At 42.9% G+C, this 14,601-nt stretch overlaps 1 protein-coding gene across 1 annotated transcript in view; it reads right to left on the bottom strand.

The window, feature by feature from the left end:
- Positions 1-14,226, bottom strand: part of LOC119651782 (brefeldin A-inhibited guanine nucleotide-exchange protein 1) — a 33,022-nt gene extending 18,796 nt beyond the window's left edge. The window contains exon 1 of the mRNA XM_038055537.1: positions 13,425-14,226. Within this exon, the coding sequence (XP_037911465.1) occupies positions 13,425-14,226 (802 nt within the window). The remainder of the gene's footprint in view (positions 1-13,424) is intronic.
- Between the last annotated feature and the right edge of the window lie 375 nt (positions 14,227-14,601).

The following is a 14,601-nucleotide window of genomic DNA, read 5'->3' as shown; positions in this document are numbered from 1 at the left end:
CCTAAACGTTGAGAAATGCAAATTCCTTCAACAACAGGTGAGATTCCTCGGCCATTTCATTTCCCCTGAAGGAATACAGCCCGACCCAGACAAGGTGCAAGCGATATCAAGCTTCCCGCGTCCAAAGACAGTGAGGGAGTTGAGGAGGTTCTTGGGCATGCTGAACTTCTACCGTCGTTTCCTGCCCAAGGCCGCCCATCTCCAGTCCATTTTGAACGCGTACTTGTCTGGCCCCAAAACTAAGGACACACGAGAGATCGTGTGGTCTGAAGAGGCTATCTGCGCGTTTGACAAATCTCGTCAACAACTGGCTGACGCTACGCTCTTGGCATTCCCTCTGCAAGATGCACCCCTAGCCGTTTTTGTTGATGCCTCTGACAACGCAGTAGGTGCTGCCCTTCACCAAAAGGTGGACCAAGTTTGGCAGCCGTTGAGCTTCTTCTCGAAGCAGTTGAATCCCGCTCAACGGAACTACAGCACCTACGATCGCGAACTGCTCGCCGCATACCTGTCCATCAAATACTTCCGTTTCTCCCTAGAAGGCAGGCCGTTCACAGTGTTCACGGACCATAAGCCTCTCACGTTCGCTTTGAAACAGAAGCCCGACAAAGCGTCCCCTCGTCAGCTTCGACACCTGAGCTTCATAAGCCAGTTTACGTCGGACATCCAGCACGTGTCCGGGAAGGACAACATTGTTGCTGACGCTTTGTCTCGTGTCTCCGAAGTTAACATCCCCGCCTCACTCGATTTCTCGGCTATTGCCAAGGCGCAAGTGGATGACGCAGCACTTCAGAGCCTCAAGTCCAACCCCAAATACAAATTTCGGGAGTTGCCCATCTTCGGCTCAAGCCTCTCGCTCTGCTGCGAAGACTCGGAAAAGGGACCTCGGCCATACATTCCGGCCACATTTCGCAAGGAAGTGTTCCACGCAGTTCACGACTTGGCGCACCCCGGCATCAGGACAACAAACCGGTTAGTCACCGGAAAATACTTCTGGCCCTCCATGAACAAGGATATTAATTCCTGGGCCAGAGAGTGCATCGCATGCCAAAAATGTAAGGTCTCCAGGCATGTTAGGAAAGAAGTGGGCTCATTCCCCCGCACTACCAAGCGTTTCCACACTATACACCTCGACATAATAGGGCCTTTGCGAGACTCGCACGGTTATAAGTATTGCCTCACAATCATCGACAGGTTCACGCGGTGGCCTGAGGCAATACCTCTGAAAGACATCACGGCGCAATCATGTGCTGAAGCCCTCTGTCGAGAGTGGATACCTCGCTTTGGCGTCCCTGCAGTGGTCATCACTGACCAGGGAATGCAATTTGAGTCCACCCTTTTCTCCGAGTTAGGCAAACTCCTTGGTTTTAAACGCCAGCGGACTACGGCATACCACCCACAATCCAATGGGATGTTGGAACGTTGGCACCGGACGCTGAAAGCCGCCATTATGGCACGCGACGACCCGTCCTGGACGCAAGTCTTGCCTCTCGTCCTACTCGGCCTTCGAACAACTCGCCGAGAGGAGTTTGCTGCCAGCCCCGCGGAGCTGGTTTACGGGGAGAACCCGAGACTCCCAAGCGATCCGGTCTTCGACAAGAGATCGGGTCTCACGGAGTCGGGGTTGGTGCGTCTGCTGAGAGACAATCTCCGACGCATCAAAGCGCCACCACCCACTCGACACTCGTCCATACCTGCCTGTTCGCCCAAGGAGCTGGACACTTGCACGCACGTGCTGATCAGGACGGATGCCGTCCGGAAGCCGCTGCAGCCTCCATATGAGGGCCCGTACCGCGTTCTCGAGCGGGGAGAACATTTCTTCCAGCTCGAGATCGGTGGTCACAAGAAGGCGGTCTCTTTGTCCAGGCTGAAACCCGCGTGCGCCCCGAAGCAACGTCGTGTCCGCTTTGTGGATTAACGGCGAACGAAGTTCGGGGATCAGTCGCTGAAACCCCTAGGTTTCATCTGGGGGCGGAGTGATGTGGCGCGGCAGGATTCGCAGCATTCGAAATTTATTTCGAATGTTGCGAGTGCGAGCGAATAGATGGTGCGGATCTATCCACTTTGCGTAGCACGCCAATGGAGTGGAAGATCTCAGAAAAGTGTGCGATGAGTAATTTTGTTTTTTGAGACCTGTCACTAAAATTTAATTATTCAGTTGGACTTGAAAAAGATTAGGAAAAAGTTTTAGATATCAAGTTGGGAATTGAGCAGAGAAGTCTTTTTGAGTTCGTTGAATTAAAAAGAATGTTAAGTGTACATTAATTAAAACAACATATGAATTGTTAATTTAAAAATATCTTAAATATTTATAAGGATTGTTGAAATGAGAAGTGGTGTTAATTACTTAACGGATTATTAAAATAAAAAAGTAATTGGATTACTTAAATACTGTAGGTAATGCGCAATATAATACCCGAGGAGGGCAGAGCAGTCCATTAGGCAATTACTGAGTTTAGAAAAGTACCACATCCTAAGGAAGATTCAACGTTGTTTCAGGGAATGGGAATTGAGAGTGCGAATCCGGCAAGGATAGCCTACACGTGAACATTTGTTTAAGAAAGCGCGTTTTACGGCTCCAAGCGACAGTAACAGTTGCGGATGCGAGACCATTTAAGGATGTTTCTAACAAGGGATTCTAAAAGTGTTAGAGAGGGCTGGATTGAAGTAAAATCGGAGGAGGAAAATAGGATAAAGTCAGACATTTTGGAAACGCGATTGATCATGTCAACGAAGTTTGCCATTGAAGATTGAAATCGGGTCAGTAATAATAGGGATTGTCTACCAAGAGAGTAGGAAAAGGATGTTTGGGAGGATTTAAGCGAATAACACATACACTGGCATTTGCTGATATTTTGTGTCAGTTTTTTAATCGAACACCAACGCACCAGAATATCTAGGTTGGATTGCAAACACAGTTCAGCGGAGAGGATACAGAGAATCTGCATAAAGAAAACACGGGCAAATGAGGATGGAGGAAGGTGATTAATAAAAAATAGGAATAGTAGGATGTCAAGTATGGAGCCTTTGGGAACATCAAAGAAAGGAGAGAAGGAGCAGGATGAGTAATCACGAAAAGAAACTCTGCAGGAATGGTTTGAAGGTAGTAGGAGAGGCATGAGATGATTGACAACGACAAGTTGACCAGAAAGAGTTTGGAAAAGAAAATATTATGAGTAACGACATCAAAGGCTTTAGAAAAATTTGTGTAAATTGGGGGTATCTCCCGCCAAAAATTAAGGGATTTAGCAACGAAATCGGTAGGGTGCAGAGAATTTGAAGCAATAGATCAATGTTTTCCAAAATCATGATGCCCATTCACTATGATGTGACGAAGTGCGCGGTCAAACAGTCGTTGGTACATCTCTCGATGAATTTGGAGCAATAGAAGAGAAAAAGGTATTACAATAATTCATAGCAAGGGTAGAGTCTCCGCTTTTGAGGGTAGGTATTAAGGGCCTCTTCCTAAAAATGAGGAAAGTACCATCCTCCGATAATTTTTATTAAAATTATCTACATGGTAAGAAAATGTATTCCAAAAAAAGGGTTAGGTAGTCCATCATCACTAGGTCCGCCCGCTGGTGCCAAGATTACCAATGAGGAACTCAACCGAGATTAGGCAAGTAGAAGAACGGCGACAGATTTGGAGCAGTTTGCACCTAAAAGAGCCGTAAAGGACCCAAAGCTCGAGAAAATAAACAAGGAAGGGAGGTAACAACAGAGTGGACCGCAGGTATGCAATCGGCAGTGGAATCACCAAATTAATGGAAATAGTAGTACGGGAATAGCAAGTATGGAACTACGCCGTTTTCAAATTACAGTCTGCAAGGTCGACCTCGACGCTCCTCAAGTATTGCTTATGACTTCATAGTGAAGCGCATAACCTTGAAATGAGCAAGTTCTGTGACATTTTTAGAAGAAAAGCAGGAGTGCGCTTCAGCTCCTCAGGACTTCCCGAGACGCCCGCACACCTCCTCTACTGCTCTGCGCCAAGTGCCCTTAGGGCAACCCACTCGTCCGCCAACAATATAACTGTCGGCCTTCCTTAATGTGTGACCTATTCATTGCCACTTCTGCCTTCCGACCACATCGTGTACGGCTGCCAGGCCAGCCTTCTCCGATGATATGTCGCAGATAGGTACTCACGAAGGCTTGGACCCTTCGAGTGGCAGTGGGGGTCCCTTTTTACATGCTACTTCCATAAAACAACAAAGAAAGAACATTAGTAGATATCAGTCTCATTTTGACCTTGGTGTTGAGATAACTGAATTTTCAGATTTTTGACAAGCAGCGAAAGCGGATCTAGCGCTGTTAATGCTACCGTCGGCAGAAACTACGCTTCCTAGATATGCAAATTGATCCACGCCTTCGATTCTCTGCCCATTGATGTAGACAAGGAAGGTGCGATGAGCCGTCAGACTGAGAATCTTGGTTTTGTTGGTATTTACCTTCAGTCTTGCCTCGCTTTCCAAATTCAGAGCCATTTGGCCAAAGTGCATAACCCGACAAGAGAGCAGACAGATATCATCAGCGTAATCGAGGTGTTTGAGGAAAGAGGTCATCGTCTATTGAACAAGGACAAGGCAGCATGAAGAATATCACCGATAACAGCTAAAATAACAAGAAGAAATAATATCTGTGACAAGATGTAGCCCTGGCGGATTCCGCTTGGATCTCATATTCCTCTGAGATTTTACCTCAATACAGCATTCTGCGCAATCAAAAGTCGCTCTGATTATATGTAGCTGGTTTTCTGAAATGCCTCTCCTGCATAGAGCACGCCAGATGCACTCCTTGTTCTCTCTGTGAAAGTTCTGATTCTCAGAACTTCCGTAGCAGTAGAAGATCTAGAGAAACTGCAGATGTAGCGATGAATAACTCAGCGGAAAGACCGTCAAGCCCAGTGGATGCATTGATTTCTGTTCTGTTCGGAAGAGCAGTCCGTATCCGCATGTTATGGTCACTAGCCATTTCTTTCAGAAGAGGCGGAACTTCACTGAATGTGATATGGCTAAGAACTGTGAAGTATTCCTTTCAGCTCTCAGCTGCTCATCATTGTGGGTAAGGATTCGACGGTCTACGTCTCTCACAGGACCACTGAAAGGTTAGGGGACCCAGCCAAGTTCTTTCGTGATGCGGTATAGAGTTCTCAAATCATTACTATCTGCGCCAGTTTCTGCCCTCTTGACCAGCGCAATAACAAATTTCCTTTTGTCACAGGGCATACCACGTTGAACTCCCCGGGATTTCGAATAGTATAGAAATTCGAGGACAACGTCAATCCGCTTCTTTAATTCCACAATCAACCAGATCTTGTGACGCCCATTGGGAATGTGGTCATCGACCTGCGTAGCACCTGAGAAAAAACATACCATGTCGGTGACTTGGAATCCAACTGACTTTATGCTCGAACAATTTGCCATCAATGAAGCTGCAAAAATCCACTAACCTCCCACCATTATCGTTACAGTCAGGACCGTGTGGGAGCTATGTTAGTGAAGCGATTTTCGGTAGAAATATTGTATTATTATTAGACTCAGAGACCTTAGAGAAATGCCTGTAGATAAGGTGCACTTCTTGCCCAAAGTTTAGACATTTGCCCACGAAGTTCTGTGAAATCTAGTAGGTTGGTAGTAAAAGGCCGACTTCGCACAAAGCCGTGTGGCTCTTTAGTTGTACCGTGACTAAATTAAGCGGTAAACCAGTTGCTGCCATACAAAAAGCTCTCAAAAGAGGATGAGGAGATGGGATAATATTGTTCAGCAAGAATATGATCGAAAGATTTGTGTGCAGGGGTAATGAGTCTCTTTCTCAGGCTTGGAAAATAATAAACTTCGAGGATGTTATTAAAAATAATATAGAGAGGGCCAGAGAGGGATTTTTAGCAAAAAGAGATTAGGAAAACCATCGTTAGCTACTTCACTCAAAATAATGCGGTCTCTATCAAAGTGAAAGACAAGGTAGCTTTCAAGGAGCCTCGAGATCCAAATCTTAAAAGGACGTTGCAGAGCCTGCCGGAAACGTGGGAGCGAATTCCTAAGCGGAAGTGAGTGTGACGCGCTGAAGTTCCATTATTGCGACACAGTACGAGAAGTGCAGCACCGTAAAAGGAATTCCAACACAAATAACAACCATTTGAGTGCGACAATTGGAGAGGTATTAGTCGGTTGCAAAGACAATAAATCCTGGAACACATCGCAAAGTACATCGAAAGTTTGATTTAGCAAGTTGATACCCACTCTCCATCCCCACTCCCATCCTCCTGTACTACTAATAATAATCAATCGTATTTACTGATGGCGTTAGAGGCTTTTTCGTCATAGATATATAGCTATTACGTGCTACTACTATTACTACTACTAATTGACGGAACTTTTCGAGGATTTTACAAGCTTTCTTCAGGGTTATAAGCTCTGGTTCCTGGTCTTCATCGCCATTAGGTTGTTCTTTTTCGCATGCTTGTGGAGTATCTTGTGAAGCAAGGATGTCTCCTGTTTGATGGAGACTCATTAGAGATGCACAAAACATAACTTTAGAAGGTAATGTATATCATATTAACTTTCCCTTTTGCAAAAGCTGATATTACAAAGTAATATCACAAATTTCATGTCTCATTATCCTAACCGTACATATAATATCAATAATAATATTCGGCAGCTCATAGTACCAAATATTACTTATCACTAGAATAATTTACCCTGCATTCGTTACATTCAATGACGTCGGGAAACCGGAAGCTTGCCGCTTCAGGTATGAAAGGTTTTGTTTATCTTTCATGTAATAATATTTGGTCGAGACCTTTCAACTAAGACATGATTTGGAAAGAACTAATCGAGACCTTTCATTTGATATCCCACATGACTATATTCACCGAACAAGAAATTACACGCCTCGGGAGGACCCCCCTTAAGTTCTAAATAGAGCGATGAAGCTCACTGCACGGGTAGGCGTCCACAATTCTCACCTTCCCACCAAATTTTGTGTCAATCGGTATACACGTTTCTGAGAAAAGTGCGTGTGATAGACCGACAAATAGATAGTAAACCGATTTGAATAAGATTTTGTTTTCAATTTTTGCAAACGAGCATTACTTCAATTAGATGGTATTTTCGCTTGGCATAATTAAAGTTTGACTATCACCCACGAAATCGAAATCACCTTCTCTCATCAAAGCCAACCGATAGTCGGTTTTAGGGCGCAAGTAGGATTGGAAATTCAAACTTGACCATGATGATATAAAAAAACCTTGCCGTGAGGCGTTATAACTTTTCGAGTGTGTGTGACCGCCACGAGTTTTCAACCGAGATTAAAAGAGGGACTGTTCCCTGTTTCAATTTAAACTTTCAACTTCAAATTAACAAGTGTACGAAGATGCATTGAAAAACTTCGATTTAGCGGGAGAATCCAAAGGGACTGAGTTTTATCTTCAAAAAACCAAGATATTTAAGATTTAAGATATTCGAACTAGCAAATCGATTGCATTTTCAAAAATGCAACTTTTAACCTTTGCTTATAAACCTGAAAGCAAAGAACTATAAGCAAGAAACTCTTAAAGGTACGACCGCATCTATGCTACATGACGCGACACTATATTCAGCACAACTGCCGCGACCCGGCATTCCCATATTTTGCTAGCGAGGCAACCAACTGCATATTTTGACATTTAAACAGGTGGATACTAAGAAGACTATATACAGGAAGTGCCTAGGCAAGCCTTGAATTTTTAAGGATAAATAAATTGGCGCCCGTGGACGAGGCAAGATTGCAGTTGCGTTTTATGCATCTTCATTGGTATTGATTCTCATTTTTGTGATAGTGCTATTGCATTTATTATAGAAATTTTCTAGTTTTGCTCAAAATCGGCGATCCGAATAATTTCGAAATTCCATTTTACCAATTTGCTACTGGGTGTTTGTAACTTGTTGCCTTGTTCGCACATATAGAAGTAAACACGACACATAATGCATTAACAAATGCGGAGAGCGCCCAGCGATCTTGACTCGGCTTCAAACCAGATGATTCGTTCTCTTCCTGCCTTTTCTTACTAATTTCACCTCCTACTTATATTCTTCTTGGTAGATATAAGCCTAAACTGACAAAATCTCAGCAGTCCCCGGACTTCCCTGCATAGAAGTGACATGGGACGCTGCAAAATATTCTCTGCGGGCAACTCGACCGTGTCGCACCTCTTAGCTGAATGTTGTGACTCCCCGCAGCGATTATGTGTCTATTATCCAAAATACATTAAATGCATGCGTGCGCGGTGAGGGAACGGTCAAATGAGGTTCATCACACGGATTTGTATGAAGCAATATACAATGAGTCTAACTCGCAATCCGTCACGCAGAAAAGTTTGGAAAATTGAACTTTTGCGATGGGAGAGGGATGACAGGTTGTTCATATTTCACGCCATTTGCAATTTGTTACTTTTGAATATAATTAATTTGAATGAAATCATTTTGAGAATTGCGGGAAGATGCATTCACTAATTACATAAACTTGCAAGATTAGTGCAATGCCGTGATTTTGAGTGTATATTTTATGTAATCATACAATTAAATGCCACTAACAGTGCACATACAATGGTTCAAACGCATAATCATGATTCATGTTTTTTGGACTAATTTACCATTTTTTTTTTCAAAATTTATATTTTTCTTTTATAAAATGAATAAGACTTTTCAAGAGAAGTATATAACATAATATATTTTTATTAGATTCAATATAGAGTTGCACCAAATTTTGGGGAAATATTTGTATTTTTTTTTTTAATTGCGGGGTCCTAAGTCCTCATCAACTTGATGGCGGACCGTCACGCTACACCCAGGGCAGAATTGAGGCAGCGTCTGACGAGATGCCTCTGCCTTGTTAAGAAATCGTAAAGCCGTCATCGCCTAATATTTCTATTATTCCATTCTTGCTTAATAGCCTCCTTTAATATCTCTATATTTTTAAATCTTCATTTCCTTAATTTTCGTGTCAATTCTTCTCAAACATGTTCAATAAGCGAAAGTGGTTTTAGAAATTTCAGGCAGTTTCGATGAACAACATTTCAGGAGAATAGGAAATGTGCTTGATAGAAGCCAAATTTATCTAATATATTCATCTCCTCAGCATTTTGCTTTAAAATGTGTAAATAAAAAATAAATATACCACATTCCTGCGCTGGAAAAACGCCCGCCATACCATCACTGACTCTTCACCATGCTTGATAGTGGTTCGAATATTATGTGGATTAAACTCTGTATAAGGCCACATGTATCTTTTCCCATCAGAGCTATGCAGATTAAATTGTGTTAATAATATTGTATAGTTTCCGGTATTTACCATTTCCTTGTTAAAATATTCTTTACAGAGCTAAAGCCGTGAAACTTTTTTTCTTACTGATGTATGACATTTTTCCAACTATTCTGCCATGAAAATCATATTCCCAAGAAAGTTTTGAACCGTTTCGTTTTGGACTATATTTCTCAATTCATTTGCCGTTACGAAATATTTTTATTAACTCCTTTTTAGAATACGTCGCTCATCATAATTGCGAGGTTTCCCCCATGCCCAATTCTGCTCTTATTTTGAATTTGAAAATTTTTGGTTATAACGTTTTATAACGCCTAAACAGCGAATTGGCTTCCAAAAAAAAATGTCCGATGGTTCGGACAATTTTACCCCCTCCGTGTAGTTTTATTAGTACGTGACGTATTTCAAGAGTTGTTTGTTTTGGCACCTAAAGCCATTGCTTCCATATTAGTTTCCGTCCAAAGAAAACTTGAATAATGATTTAAGGAGGTCATCCCGTATGTTGGATCCGCGGAATCGAATTTTTTTTGCATCAGTGTAGAATACATGGGCAAAGTGATTTCTTGATCTTCGGAGTGGTTCGGAAATTATAGTGTTAAACACGTGATAAATCACATGCCGATCTGCCCAAAATCTATGTAACGAAATTCTTTGAAAATTTTACACCTTTTAAAACTAGGATAATTGCGATTCATTCAGTAGTTTTTTTTATTCATTGCAGAAACTATGAAAAAACACCAAAATTCACAAAAAAAGTTTAACAAGGCACCAAAAATTTAGCTTTTAATATTTTTTAATAATCCTAGCTTGCGGACTGTAGTTACGTTTGTACGTTAAAATTCCGTTTATTTTTTTCTTCTTTAAGATGATCGCAGCGCCCTCTAGCGTGGCAGCAGAAAAACACCTTTTTTTTGGAGATGGGTGTATAAATTGCTCTATATTTCAATAACGAACTATGCGATTGGGCTGGAAAAATTACTATGCTCAAGATATTAGTGAATCTATGGTGAAAAATTCGTATTTGTATCTTCACCCTGTTCTTCACAAAAAATTTCTAAAAAATACCAAAAAAACGGCCTTCACACGGGATGACCCCCTTAAACTTCAACTCATGGAAACTTGTACAAATATTTCCATGGGGGAAATAATATTATTTAGCGAAATTGTTTGGGTGTCCGATTATTCGTTTGACGTGATTTTTCGACTATTCCTTGTTTTCATCTTTTATAATAATTTTAAATGAAAATGTATTATGCTATATGCATCTTTTCGAAGGTAAGTTTATTATCTAGGAGTCCCACATAAATTTTGAAAAACGCACTTTGTCCAATTATGCGTTTGACGACGGAGCTAATGCAAATGACATCAATGATTAGCACTTGCAACTTAAATAGTGCCTACCACAGTTCTCAAAATGAATTCATTCAAATTAATTACATTCAAAAGTAACTACCGAAACAGCGAGAGCTGCTATACTATCATTTCAACACTTCAAAGCACCTGGCATAGATGGCATCTACCCAGCGACACTAAAGGAGGGCAACTTCTAAGAAATATTTTTCGAGGATGTCTTGCTCTGGACTACGTGCCTTCTTTTTGGCAGAAGTTGAAGGTAGTCTTCGTACCAAAGCCTGGGAAAGATGACTATTCAAATCCGAAGAACTTCGGCAAATCAGCTTAATATCATGGACATTAAAAGGGCTTTTGACTGTACGCCCTTCCAAAAGCTCTGTGATGCCGCCAGAGAGCATGGTGTTGACGAAACTTTAATAAAGTATATCTACGCTATGCTAACACAAAGATTGCTGTGTGCTGAAGTGGGTGTTGATCGCTACCTAACAACGGAAGCGACGAAAGGCTGCCCTCAAGGAGGTGTGCTATCGCCACTTCTTTGAAGTATGCTGATCAACTCACTACTATGCAAACTGCAAAATCTGCCAATACAAGTTCAAGCTTATTCGGATGCCATGACTGTGGTGGCTATGGGTCGAGATATCGGAAAGGTATGTAGAAATACACAACGCACCGTTAATTTGATTGACCGTTGGTGTCTTACGCATGGATTTCCAGTAAATCCAAATGAAACCACAACGGTAATATTTACAAAATGGAGGAAACTGAATGGTCTTTGCCTCCCAGAGATGAGGAGTACAACCCTCCAACTCTCCGAAGAAGTGAAATACTTGGGAGTTATTCTAGACAAGAAGCTTCTTTGGAATAAACATGGATAAAGATGAAACAAGTTCACACAGCTTATGGGCTGTGTAGGCGGACCTTTGCCTCGACATGGGGTCTTATGCCCCAGGTAGTAATGTGGATATATGTTATATGTATTATTATTCTGTTAAGGGAAAATCGCACCGCGTCCTTCAAGAAATATTGTGCCCCTTTTACTGGTTATAGTGGATATATTGATCATAGTATCTCAAGCAGGCCTATAACCGTCAGGAACTTTAGTATGTTCCGTACTTCCAGATCTTTCAGCTTTGCATCTGGTATTAAGTGTTCTCACAGATACCTCGGCCTACTTTACACAAGTGCCGGACACTGTCCCAGGACGTGTATAGAGGTTTCGTCATACTCCTGACAAAACCTCCAGGCAGTGTCCGTAGATATCCTTAGCTTTCCTAGGTGATAGTTCAGCCGACAATGACCAGTGAGAATTCCCACTATGATTCGGAGGTCCTTTTTGGTGAGGTTTAAGCAATTCTTTGTGCGTGTGAGTTCGTATCCCCCAATAAGCAGCCTCGACTGCTCCATATGTTCTTATATGTATCATTAGGCCGATGTAGTGTGGTGGGTTAAGGTGAAACAAAAGAGTTTTCGCTGTAAATTAGCCACACTGCAAAAACTATGTGTTTGGATATCACCGGTGTCTAGATCACGACATCCGCGCAGCTCTGAATGCATTACTCAATTTGCAGTCCTTGGATTTGTTTATTCAGTGCACTGCAATGAGAGCAGCTCATCGGCTAATTCCATGGGGAAACAATGGACGTGGGGGGCACAGAGCATTGGAAGAACTCAATCCAGTTTTCGCAATGCCTTCTGATTCTCAGATCCCCATACATCTGTTTGCTTAAAGATATGATGTTATCTTGAAACGAAGAGAAAACTGAAACGAACCAGAAGAATGCGTGTCAGGATATACTGACGTCTTCTACAGCGATGGTTCTGGGACAGAAGTCTACCTATCGAATAAAAACGAGAAGTGGGCTTTTCCTTGGGACTATACACAGCGGTCTTTCAGGTTGAAGTGTATGCGATCCTGAGGGTTGAAGGGCAGGCGCATCGCAATCTGTAGCGATAGTCAAGCTGCATTGAGGGCGTTGAGTAGTACTTTGATCACTGTAAAAATCGTTGAGGAATGTAGAAACCGACTGAATTCTGTTTCTAGATTCAATATGGTGGAATTATTATGGGTACCCGGACATTGTAGTGTAGAGGGAAGCAAAAGAGGCTGCAATTCTCCCCTGAACCAACAATTGGGGTGTCAGTAGCATTGGCTGATGCTGCTATCGAAAACTGGGAACGAGCTTCCCATAATGACAGGTGGCGAAGCCTTAATGCTGCTGGACATACCAGATTTTTCGTATCAGAACCAAACAAACATTCTGCAAAGTTTATCCTGTCGACAAGCAGGAAGACTTCCACAAGTATTGTGGGCATTCTGACTGGCCATAATTCACTAACTGGGCATATATTCAGAATAGGAATTCTCCAAAATGATACGTGTCCATCCTGTAATGGGAAAGGGGAATCCACGGAATATTTTCTATGTGTGTTCCTTGGGCCCTCATCCTTGGGCAAACTTCGGCCGGTTTAGGCCTGAAAAAATTTTAGAAGGCGGATTTGTGTTCGTTATAATTCATACACATAACGTTTTTTTAAATATTAAAAGGGAGAAAATACCACCTTGTAACGACTGCGGTTACGCTGCTCCCAGGGGAGAGGTGAGGCAGCGTCTGATGAGTTGCCTCTGTCCTGGACGAAACCGCAAGTCATAAACGAATATAATGTTCTCTGGTCGGTGCGATAGTCAATTTTGGGAAAAATGTTCAATTTCATATATTTACCCATGAAAATCCCAAAATAAATTAAAAAAATTATATTAAAATTGAACTTACAGTTTATGATTTCGTCGAGCACCGCTCGAACGATCTCCTCGGCAGTCTCCTCCTTGTCCTCGTCACTCCGTCCATCCCCTGCGCCATTTCCATTCGGCACACTATCCGTTGCCTGCGGCATTTCGTACGCCTGGTTCTCCATTCGCATGAAAATCACGTTCAGCATCTGTGTCAGTGTCGCACGGGCCGTCGTCTGATTCACCAAGTTCTTACTCGACAAGTAGATATCGTAGCAAGTCCTCACCGCCTGCAGCACGGTGCCTTCGTGCACCTCCACATGCTGTGAGGTCACCACCGTCAGCAGAGCCTTGATTATCTGCAGCTGAACACCCTCGTCCGTCTGGGGCCCGTTGAAGCAGTTACAAATCGTATTAACGATTCGATCGATCAGGAACTTGCCCGGATTAGATGAGTCCGGAATGTTGCCCGTAAGGTGGCCATAGGCGATTAGTTTCTGTAGGCAGTCAAGCGCCGTCACAACAATGCGCGGTGTTTTGCTCTGACATGCCAACTCGAACGGGAGAAAGTACTTTTCGGCGTTGATTACGCTGGCCGCGTCATTTTTTGGTAGAGGCAAGGCGGCCGACGGTTGGGGGGTGGTTGGCGTGCTGGCCTCCGAGTTGCCCGCGGACTCGGGTGACTGACCTGCATCCTTCAGCTCATCCTTGATTTCGCCAAGGGCCGACTCGCACGCCTTCTTCAGCTGCGAGTGGTGCGAACGCTTTATGTCTTTGTCGGTTAGGATTTTCTCTAAGGCTCGAATGATAAACATTTCCTTTGTTTTCAGCGAGCTTTTTTGCATGTTGTCCGAATTGCAAATCGGGCGAGCGGTGTGTATTGGACACGCACGAAACTACACCTGAGATTCACGCGACCGTCGTGCGTGCTCGTGGACGGGCGGGGAACGGGGCGCGGGGCAGAGCAATTTACCTTTCGATATGGACAGACTTTCGGATTGACTTCACTAATTGGAACGCTCGCCGTTCTGGCTACCCGTTCCCCGTAGTTGAATTTTCCCTTGATTTCTAAATAAGAAAACTTGAAAATTTTCGCAATTTCGTTTCTACAAAGACTTTCATCGTAATTTTTTTCCAACTTTCGTTTTGTTCGATGCTCCCCGATATTGACGTATCGCGTAAAACTTGACACCTGTCACGGGAACCTTTTACACACTTCA

The sequence above is a fragment of the Hermetia illucens genome, chromosome 3 (assembly GCF_905115235.1).
Source record: "Hermetia illucens chromosome 3, iHerIll2.2.curated.20191125, whole genome shotgun sequence".
Classification (NCBI taxonomy): domain Eukaryota; kingdom Metazoa; phylum Arthropoda; class Insecta; order Diptera; family Stratiomyidae; genus Hermetia; species Hermetia illucens.
The sequence above is the reverse complement of the archived record's forward strand: the minus strand, read 5'-3'. Positions and strand labels throughout refer to the sequence as shown.